This window comes from Pinus tabuliformis, chromosome 4_1, assembly GCF_031772625.1.
Source record: "Pinus tabuliformis cultivar Carrire ecotype Pingquan chromosome 4_1, CPIR1, whole genome shotgun sequence".
NCBI lineage: Eukaryota > Viridiplantae > Streptophyta > Pinopsida > Pinales > Pinaceae > Pinus > Pinus tabuliformis.
Genome location: NC_142303.1, coordinates 472,662,330 through 472,673,318, shown reverse-complemented (window position 1 = coordinate 472,673,318; position 10,989 = coordinate 472,662,330). Strand labels below are relative to the sequence as shown.

Genomic DNA, 10,989 nt, shown 5'->3' with positions numbered 1-10,989 from the left:
AATTTAAAAACAAAGTCACCAATTTATGAATGTCAATTCAAAAATTAACACATTTATAAATGTCATTTCAGAAGCCCATATACATATTCCTATAAAACATTTTTGGAAAAAAAAATCGGAGATAGCTTACGCTGAGCGGCATAATAATTAGCATTTCATGAACAATACAAGTCGCACCGAAAATCCCAAATATATGTAAACTGAGTCTTTATTTAAAATTCATGGTACAGTGACATCTATGACACTGCACAACTATCCATCATGTCTGGTGGAACATACTGGACTTATTACACACCAATTGGAGAGACGACCACTATATAAGAGATTCTATTGATTCAGGTGTGGCAGCTGCTCGTGCCGCACTGGCAGTTTGGGCGGCACTTGCAGTCGTTCTCTAGAGATACATCTGCAGCATGCCTGTTTACACCAAACCCAAATAAATTCAAATATCATGTCATTCTGAAACCATAGAAATGAAACTTATAACAACTACATATAACACAATACCCCATTTCATAAGTGGTCTCCACAATACGGTCCATCTGGAAGCCCTTTTTACTGTGAAACAAAACAACCCAAAATCGAACGAGCTCAGACGTAGCTAGATTCGAACTCGTGACAAACGACACGAAAGTTGAAAAGGGAAAGGAAGAGAGATTGATAGAAATCGAGATTAAAAGAAAACTGTAAAGAGAGGAGTAGACAACATACATGCAGTGGCTCTTGTCAGCGCAGTCACAATTTGCGCAGTCGCTCGACATGTTCGCAACAACAATTATCGCAAAAACCAATTCCTTCGCATGTAACTTCTCAAGTGCTTGCTTACCTTCTCAAGCTTTGCTCGCCCACCAATATATGGTAGAACATCAACAAAATCAGATTGATCAGCGGTTTCCCTACGCTGCTCTACATGACGGTGCTCTTCGATGATATTGCTAATGAAAGATCTCACACATGGCACCAGGCAGGCACAACGAGCATTGATTCGAACCTGCATCCAAAGTTGCAGCTGCCCATGATATTGTTAAGCGGTATCAGGGGATGTTTAGATAAAAGAAACTCCAGATGAAAGAGCATGCATCAAAACAATTATATGATAAAAAGGCGGGACAATTGATTTCAAAACAGGGCGGGACAACAAATTTAAAATTCAAATGACAGGAAGCGCGACTGCATCAGACACTAATATATCATGAAGATCACCTGAAAGCTCTGACCCTATCACAAAGTTCAACCATTTCTTACTCTTCACAAATTCAAGACAAGGCCACAATACAAACCCAATTAAAACAGCGTTGATGCTGGTAGCCATGACTTTAAAAGAAGCAACTGCTACCACCAGAACCAGTAACAACGAAGGTATTAGATAGAGGAGAATAACTCCAACAGTCCCAAGAGGAACTTTATAGGGCCGAGCAAGTCCTGGCTTCTTGATTCTTAAACATATAAAGGCAGCAAACTCTGCAAACATACCAAAGCAATAGAGATAATTCTCAGCTGCTACAATTTCTTGAAAACTCAATGAAATTCCAGAAGCAGAAAACATAATGGCCAGAAGAGGAGTTCCATATCTTGATCTGACAGCAAATAGAGCAGGAAGCATGCCTGATTGTCCCATGCCAAGAAGCTGAAAAGAATCAATGCTCATTTCAATTTAAAAAATTTACGTGGCACAGCCCACCCTCTCACATTTCATTTCAAGCGGGACTGTGAGTTTGAAATTTTGAGTGGGACTGCGAGTTTGAAATCTTGCGCGCGGAGGTTTAGTTGAATGTGTGTAGGTGGACAGTGCATTTTCATTAACTACATCCACTTGCATTAAGTACATCCAAGTGATTAAGTCGGAGCGGAGGAGCCTGTCAGAGCGGGAGCGGTGGTGGAGCCTAAGTCGGAGCGGAGGAGCCTGTCAGAGCAGGAGCGGTGGTGGAGCCTGCCGCAGTCAGAGCTATGGAAACGGCCGGAAAATAAATCATGATGTATGGGCATGTATGTTACCATGCACGCACGGAATCGGAATCTGTTAGCCGGAGAAATGATGCACACGGATTGACAGCCAAAGAACATGCGATGACGTAAGGAAGGTTGTAAGGACGTAGCATTTATGTTTCTATGGAAGTGGAAATAGCGCTCGCCCTCCTAAAAGCCGAATTGTGTTCGTATGTATAAAGTCAGCCGCAATGAAACGCACGGCTTTGAACGCCAACTATGTTACGGTTGGAATGTGCGATGGACTAAAGTAACCAGTGAATTTCGGGAATATTCCACATTACCATAGTCTAAACTTACTCGTCCAAGACGCATTCACACAAAGCTGGTTCCAAAAGTTCAGACTCGTGCTAGACACGTTCACACCAAGCCGGTTCCCATGTTTATAATTCTAAATCGGCTGCGCGTATATTAACTTCTTAGACTGCTCCACAAAATATCCCATGCACTCAACACGTTTTCGGTCTCTATATATCCGTTGGCAGTTACTCCAAACAATCTCATGCCGGAGACATTCACTCGCACAACTCTAGGAGCTACCACCATTTCTGTGATTCCTGACTTCAAATCCCCTCACTACCTCCTCCCTCGAAAGACTTCAAACTTTACCGGCACGTCCTCAGTGCGACTCCCCTGCAAAATCTTGCAATGACTAAACCCTCGCGAAACCAGAGCTGCCGCAGCAGTCCCAAAAGCTGCTCACTGAAGTCGCGGCACTTCAAGGGAATCCGAATGAGAAAATGGGGGAAATGGGTGTCGGAAGTTCGAATGCCCAATTCCAGTGGTAGAATTTGGCTGGGCTCCTATGACACTCCGGAAAAGGCTGCCCGCGCATACGACTTCGCTGTGTACTGCCTCAGAGGATCCAAGGCCAAGCTCAATTTTCCCCACTCCCCGCCGAAAATTTCCTGCGCTTCGTTTCTATCACCGCAGCAAATTCAAACGGCGGCGGCCAAGTTCGCTGCAGAAGAATGCCGGCTTCTTTCTGAAAATGGCGAGGCATCCTCATCATACGGTTCGGAAGAGGAATGTGATATTGACACTGAACAGATTATTTGGGAGGAGGGTGCAACATTTCGGGATTCAGTAGCATTTGAAAGCATGGAGAATGGTGGATCTTTCAACGTAGAGGATATTCCTCCGTTGGAGGGGTTGATGGAAGATTTTGGGATTCCCTTCCAGCTGCCAGAAGACTGGGAGCTGGGAATTTTCTAATTTTCTTATTCTGGTGCTGAAATTCTACCCTGAGAATTTAATAAAATTATATTATTATTTGAGAAATTTATGGGATTGGTGAATTCATTTTTGTAAATGAGAAGCTTAGCTGCTGGTCCCTCGAAAGTGACGGTTACTAGTAGATTTTGACGCATATATATTTATAGGATGGCCACATATTTATGGAGTTGTCTTTAAAGATACTTTTTGGAAGCTTTTTTGGTGGGTTTTTTCGGTCAAAATCCGGCAGCAATTTATTGAAATCAAAAGTTTGAGATTTTTCTGGTCAAAATCCAGCAGCAATTTATTGAAATCGAAAGTTTGATAGCTAATTTCTGCACAATCAGAGTGTCCCAAGGGTTTTTCAGAGTTTTTCAAGGTGCTGAATCCAAATATACAATTAAAAAACCATTTTAAATAATACAAATAAAAATTTAACCTCAATTTTTCTACGGGATTCCGTTACCACATAATCAAAAGAATGATTCATAAATATACTTACATATCCATTCAAGTATCTGCCTTTTTGTATTCTGATTGTGTATGCGTTATTGCATATTCCTCTGAGCGTGGCAGGAGTGGAGCCCACCCTCTTGCTGACACCTTGCTAACAGTGACGTCCGGATAACATATTCTTGTTGCAAAACTGTGTTCTCAGAGTGGTAATCATGACAAATTTTGCCGACCCCATATACATGTATATATATATATATTCAAACATCAGTCATACACAACCAAATAATTATCAAAACAAAGGTGAAACATAAGGACAGTGACAATCCGAAGGTTTATTTAAAGGGTGTTCAGGGAACAAGACAAATCGCACCATTGGATTCTGTCGTAGATTTTGTACAATTATTTTAATTAGGAAATTTAATTATTCGATAACTTAAATGATAATTTTTCATTAAATTGTAATTTTAAATATAAAAATATGGATCATTTAGAAAAAATTAAAAAATATTAATATTAATAATTAATATTAACAATTTTATTAATTTAATAAAAAATATCACTTTAACAAATTTATTTTAATTTAATAATAATAATTTATATAATTTATTTAATTGCAATGGTTTATTTATAAGTAGTTGGAATTTATTTTTAATTTTTTTAATTATTATCATATTAATATTATCAATGTAAAAATAAAGGATGTTTGTCTTGAAAATTAGTGCTTTCAATCTAATAGGAAGGAGATATGTGTTTATATTTATGTTTAACATAAATTGATATATAATATTATAAATGATATTAATAACTAGAAATACATTTCAATATCAATTTGAAATAAAATATTTTAATATCTATTTTATATGAAAAAATTATATTAATATTTTAAACAAAAAATATATATAAATAATTGAAAGTTAAAAAAAATACAAGTTTATTTTACTTCTTCCAACAAAAAATGTATAATACTTTTAATAGCTCTCTAAATCACATTTAACTATATTACTTATAAAAACATATTTTAATATAAATTATAAATCAAATATACAAATAAATATTTAATTTATATACTTTATATATAAAAAAAATGTTTACATTTAATTGTCACGTCAATATAAAAAGATGTGTAATTTTTTGAATATTCAAAATAAAATTGACCACAGCCATAATTACTTTGGTGAATAATATGGAATTGGAAAATAATATAATTTCTTTTTAGACTCAATATAATATTACCCAGTAACATATACATACATAAAATAAACCAATATAACTTATCTTAATTATAATTACCAAATATCTATAATTAATATATATATATTAATAAAATTGGAAAATAATTTATCACTCAAATAATTCAATTCTTCTCGACATCTAATAAAATAAGTTAAAACATCACTATTTCAACAGTATTTGTAATGCTCACAATTTTTTCTTCCAAGGTGGGAAAAACCTGTTCGTAAGGTTAACTAAGGAGGTGTGGAGGTACGTGTTTCACGAAGCCACAAATATTTTCCAGTCAATATTGATTAATGGATCGTCACTTTTGCATGTCGAGTCTGTCCACGCTGGCAATAGATGTCTATGTTCAGTACTTTCTAGGCATTGATGTGTGTCACTTCGAAATTATTACCTACTTCAGTGTTTATAGAAATCGCAACACCTATTGAATTCTAATTATTTTTTGCATTTATAATATTAAATTTATGTTCATTTAATTTGTATGTTATGTTAATTTATTTTTTTAATACTAACAATTGTATTAGATGTTGCAAATGAAACGCTGCCAATAGCATATAGCATTAATTAATGTTTTTTTGATAATTGTTGAAAGATAAAAAATATCAACAAAGGGAAAGGACTACGCTACAATGAAATGTTAATGCAATATTGTTTCCTTGAGCCTTGTAAATCACGAGGCCTATGTTCAAGTTACATACCTTATTTGATTATGCCAACTTGAATGCCTCATAAATAATAAAATAGATTGTGATTTGCTACCTTTGAAATCCAAGGTTGCGTTGGTAAAATTTCTCCATATTTCTTCTTGATCACTTTCTCTTGCTGTAGACAAGCTTAATCAGTACAAAGTAATAGTTTTATAGTTTGAAATATGTGTCTACAAAGGACTATAACAATTTTGTAAATAAATTTTGAATTTCTATGTGAATTAAGGTCTACCCTTGAATAAAAATACACATATCTCCAATTTGAAAACTGAACGTAAGAATAACATCAACTACACAACATCAGCTACACATGTTATTGAGAAAATTGCATGTATTTTTCTTTTGACTGTTGACTCACCTCTGTATTATTTTTTTTAAATGTTGAAACTATTCAAAAGATGACATTACCCTTTTACCACTAATCTCCTTTGTGTCTACCATGTTCTTGTTTTAATCCAAAAGATTATGCTCAAGAAAATATAACCCATGCCATGCAGTTGAAAATAATGTAGAGGTCATTCAAAAACATTTAAAACATTTTATCTTGAAAATCAAGCAAGTGTGATCCATACACAGCACAATGAAAATTATGTTTTTTTAGATTCAAAGACCATACCTCACCTTGGTTTTAAAATAATTACACTAAAATTTATATACCTACTTGTTCATTTTACTGGTGAAAACATGAGAGAATTATTATATGCATTCCAATCATATTGAAAAGTGATCCAGTGTGACAATATAGAGATGCTAAACAAGATTATGAAACTCCAACATTAAAGGTATTTAGAAAGGGAAACTGCCATCTTCCCCACTTCATCCTCTTCTTGAAAAACACACTGGAAACACTTGTCATCTACTCCCTTGTGAGTCCTCATGGTGTGCACGAGCTCATATTTTTCCCTCCTCTTCTCTGATCTCTTGTTAGATAACAATGGAGTTGTCTTTAAAGAGACTTTTTGGAAGCTTTTCCGGTGGGTTTTTCCGGTCAAAATCTGGCAGCAATTTATTGAAATCGCAAGTTTGATAGCTAATTTCTGCACAATCAAAGCATCCTAGGGGTTTTTCAAGGTGCTAAATCCAAATATGCAGTTAAAAAAACATTTTAAATAATACAAATCAAGATTTAAACTCAAATTTTTCCGCCGGATTCTGTCACCGGAATCTCCAAAAAGTCGCACTAAAGACAACTCTGATAACAATATTGCAACACCTCCCATCCTAAAAATACAATTTGATACAAACTTGGATCTGTTGTTACCAACATTCCAATTCAATGTTATGTTCTCCATGCTAACAACAATTCCATAGGAATTTCTATGAACTTGGAGCAAATCCTTGCCTGGATCAATAGATATCATCCTGCACTACAACCCATTCCACCTAGATTGAAACTGACTATATGCCCCCTTAATTTGTAATGATTTACAATCATCACAGACAATGAAGGTGCTGGGTTGAAAAGGCTACAATTCACAACAAGTATGCCAATATCCTTAGACTTAACACCGGTCTTTTAAAAAAGCTCATCAAGGGCTCCAAACATGACAATCTCTGCCTCTTTTCGAGCCTCTACCATGCATGGATTTGGGGGCACTCTCAGCACTGCCTCAGGTAAGTATGTCTCCTCTCCCAACCGTGAACGCTCAAGGATTTTCCTCTGAAAATCCAAGCTTGATTCAGAGAACGTACCAGCCAAACTTAAGCAACTCATAAAAAATTCTCTAGTGCATTTTCTCTCATCATCCAGCTTATAGCATGCAAAATCTACAAGGTAAACTGGCCTAAGCCTAGTCATAAAGTACAATGTTATCACAAAGACCAACAATGTCGAAAATACAATTACAATCACTAGATTATAACGAAGATGGTGCCATAAATCAAACAGATCTTGAGCCTCAAGGGTGCCCAGTTCTACTGTGACAATGACTATAATGGGAGATAAAAACAGATACATTGCATGGCAAATCACATAGTGATAGCCCAATTTCACATACTTCAGTTTCACATATCGGAGAAAACCTGATTTTTTGACTTGTTTTGACTGATATTGTTGCTTCAGCCTACTTCCTAGATTCCATTGACGCAAGATCACCCCCATCCTCCAGCTTTTTGGTTTCCATGTCTTAAAAAACACCCAAAACCAAATCCACAAGGGAAAAAAATGCATTCCAAGCATATTGAAAAGTGATCCAGTGTGACAATATAGAGATTTTAAACAAAATTATGAAACTCCAACATTAAAGGTATTTAGAAAGGGAAACTCCCATCTTCCCCGCTTCATCCTCCTCTTGAAAAACACACTGGAAACACTTGTCATTTTCTCCCTTGTGAGTCCTCGCGATGTCACGAGCTTATATTTTTCCCTCCTCTTATCTAATCTCTTGTTAGATAACAATATTGTAGCACCTCCCATCCTAAAAATACAATTTGATACCAGCTTGGATCTGTTGTTACCAAAATACCAATTCAAGGTTATGTTCTCCATGCTAACAACAATTCCATAGGAATTTCTATGAACTTGGAGCAAATCCTTGGCTAGATCAATAGATATCATCCCTACACTACAACCCATTCCACCTAGATTGAAACTGACTATATCCCCCCTTAATTTGTAATGATTTACAATCATCGCAGACAATGAAGGTGTGGGGTTGAAAAGCCTACAATTCACAACAATTATGCCAATATCCTTAGGCTTAACACCGGTCTACTCAAAAAGCTCACCAAGGGCTCCAAACATGACAATCTCTGCCTCTTTTCTAGCCTCTTCCATGCATGGATTTGGGGGCACTCTCAGCACTGCCTCAGGTAAGTATGTCTCCTCTCCCAACCCTGAATGCTCAAGGATTTTCCTCTGAAAATCCAAGCTTGATTCAAAGAACGCACCAATCAAACTTATGCAATGCATAAAAACTTCTCTACTGCATTTTCTCTCATCATCCAGCTTATAGCATGCAAAATCTACAAGGTAAGCGGGCCTCAGCCTAGTCATAAAGTACAATGTTATCACAAAGACCAACAATGTGGAACATACAATTAGAGTCACTAGATTATAATGAAGATGGTGCCATAAATCAAACAAATCTTGAGGATCAAGGATGCCTAGTTCTGCTACAACAATGACTATAATGGGAGATAAAAACAGATACATTGCATATCTAATCACATAGTGATAGCGCATTTTCACATACTTCAGTTTCACAGATTGGAGAAAATCTAGGAGTTTTTGACCTGTTTTGACTGATATTGCTACTTGAGCTTGCTTCCTGGATTCCATTGACGCGAGATCACCCCCTTCCTCGAGCTTTTTGGGTCTCATGTCTTTAAAAACACCCAAAACCAAATCTGCAAGGGAAAAAAAAGGAGGACCCAAATCTGAAAAGAAGATAGAGATACCAAAAATTGCCGACCCAAATTAGACAAGAAGACAAAGATACAAAAATTTGCGAACCCGGATAAGAATCCAGGAAGCAGATAAAAATTTGCAAACTCGAATGAGAAAAGGGGATTGAGCTCCAAAAATCTGAGAATCCAAACCAAAAATGGTTTGAATACCGCCACCCACTTCGATATACCCATAAAATTTGCATGTGTCGCCTCAGACCTCATGGCGAGCAACTCTGTTGCAAAGTGTTTCTTGGGAAAGCGCAAGTTCGAATGAGGTGAGACAGATGGTGCTACTCATAACAAACAGAATGATGGTGAGACAGATGGTGCTACTCATAACAGACTTAGCTACTCATAACATACTGAATGATGCAGACATAAGCTAACCATTCACCATCCTGCAGGGGCTTATTGTGTGCTCAAAATAAGGGATTAATGGCACAACCGTCTCAAATTCAAGGAGGCACAACCATCTTAAGTTTGGAAGACGTCATGAACACACTCACTGGGATCCTTTCAAGTGCAATATTCTCACCTGCTTAGAACGTTCTTCACGGATGATCGCGTTGTACCTTCCAAGCACAATATTCTCAATTGCTTAGAACGTTCTTGACGGATAATGGCTGAAGAATATTTCATCTTTTAACAATCCATCTAACAGACCACGTCGATACATAATGAAAGGGAGGGGAGTTCATTTCAGAGGGGAACGCCTTACGATGTAATTAATTTTAATTTTAATTAAGATTTATTTAGGTTAAGAAAATAAAAATTATTGATGATAAAAAGTGGAATGTGAGTTTGTTCGTCTTCTTGGATACACTATAACAAAGAAAAATGTGAAAAAACTATATTCGCGCATATATTGTTATTGGAAACTATTTGTATAAATAAGTATCTTTTTGAGTTATTTATGAAAGTTAGATTAGTTAGTTTGTGTGGGGTTTATTTTTTATTAGGTTATTGGTTCAAATTTCATGGGAGGGGTTAAGAGTGTTGTTGTAGCTGATACAACAGCTCCCAAAATCTTCCCCTACACCTAAATTTGAACCCATGATTTCTCAATAGAAAAGGTGCTTTAAGTCTAGACCAATTGAGGAAACCCATGGAGCTCAATTAGAAATAATTTAAAAAAAAAAAAAAATTACAAATATATCACTAAATATTTTATAATGTTTATACAATGACTAGTAACATTCACCAAGCTTTCTTAAAAAACAAGTTTCCATAAAAATTTCCTTGATTGACTTGGTCAAAATATTTAAATCACTTAGCTATCGTCGAAGGCTATGGTTGCTTATATTTTCACAAAGCACATTATCTATGTTGGCTTTATGTCCTTCATCTTCGTTCTCATATTGCACAATTCATTATGATTTATGGCATTTGCAGTTAGTTAATTTTGCAAAGCATCTCTCATCCTTGTTTTCAAGATTTCCCAATTTATGTTTCCATAGGTGAAGGGTGCTTTATTTTGAGAAGTTGTGTGCATTATATTTATTCATGTCTTCACATGTTGAGGGTTTGGGAAAGGTTACAGTTGGACCAATAGGCTTGTCACACCAATGATGTTAAGAAAGTGAACACATATATGAAGAGGCATGAATTTTCATGAATCCATCAAGGATGAAAATAACAAAAGACATTCTTACAAGTTTTGAAAAATGTAGCCAGTGTCAGTCTTCATAACTGTATTTGAGTCATGAAGTCATGTACTTGTCAAAATAAATAAAAAGAAATTTTATCGTAAATGAAATTGACTTATTAAAGCATGGGTTTCATGCTTGGGTCAATGGTTCTTAGGTCAAAGCCTCCATTGTAGGCTTCTGGGATTTATTTCAAGTGTCCTTGTCCATGTCATAATGTAAAATATTCTTCTTGGGTTTTATCAATCAAGAAAGAAATTTATTTTTATGTAAAATATGTCATTTAGGCCTCCTCAACCAAGTCGGCCTCCACCTGGACAAGTCGGCATAATTAGAGAGGCAGAAACCAC

The 10,989-nt window shown here is 36.0% G+C and overlaps 2 protein-coding genes and 3 pseudogenes across 2 annotated transcripts; 1 reads left to right on the top strand and 4 right to left on the bottom strand.

Annotated features, from left to right (window-relative positions):
- Positions 1 to 335: 335 nt before the first annotated feature.
- Positions 336 to 761, bottom strand: LOC149176513 (metallothionein-like protein EMB30). The gene is made up of 3 exons (XM_089423139.1): positions 712 to 761; positions 508 to 558; positions 336 to 417 (listed from the first exon to the last, which is right to left on the bottom strand). Exons 1-3 carry the CDS (start codon positions 759 to 761, stop codon positions 336 to 338), a joined length of 183 nt encoding a protein of 60 aa, XP_089279265.1.
- A 389-nt stretch (positions 762 to 1,150) lies between these two features.
- LOC149176512 (polyamine transporter PUT1 pseudogene) lies at positions 1,151 to 1,648 on the bottom strand (annotated as a pseudogene).
- Positions 1,649 to 2,634: 986 nt separating this feature from the next.
- On the top strand, positions 2,635 to 3,201 carry LOC149176511 (uncharacterized). Its single transcript, XM_089421497.1, has one exon. It carries the CDS (start codon positions 2,635 to 2,637, stop codon positions 3,199 to 3,201), a length of 567 nt encoding a protein of 188 aa, XP_089277623.1.
- Positions 3,202 to 6,379: 3,178 nt separating this feature from the next.
- Positions 6,380 to 7,726, bottom strand: LOC149176510 (3-ketoacyl-CoA synthase 11 pseudogene; annotated as a pseudogene).
- Positions 7,727 to 7,827: 101 nt separating this feature from the next.
- On the bottom strand, positions 7,828 to 8,901 carry LOC149176509 (3-ketoacyl-CoA synthase 11 pseudogene; annotated as a pseudogene).
- Positions 8,902 to 10,989: the final 2,088 nt, after the last annotated feature.

What these genes read in the sequence shown, in the direction of transcription:
- LOC149176513 (XM_089423139.1), bottom strand. Translation starts at nt 761, where the DNA reads ATGTCGAGCGACTGCGCAAATTGTGACTGCGCTGACAAGAGCCACTGC. An exon ending in GCTGACAAGAGCCACTGCAT is followed by an intron (nt 559 to 711) that starts GTATGTTGTCTA and finishes TTTGTTTCACAG; the next exon opens with TAAAAAGGGCTTCCAGATGG. An exon ending in GAGACCACTTATGAAATGGG is followed by an intron (nt 418 to 507) that starts GTATTGTGTTAT and finishes TGGTGTAAACAG; the next exon opens with GCATGCTGCAGATGTATCTC.
- LOC149176511 (XM_089421497.1), top strand. Translation starts at nt 2,635, where the DNA reads ATGACTAAACCCTCGCGAAACCAGAGCTGCCGCAGCAGTCCCAAAAGC.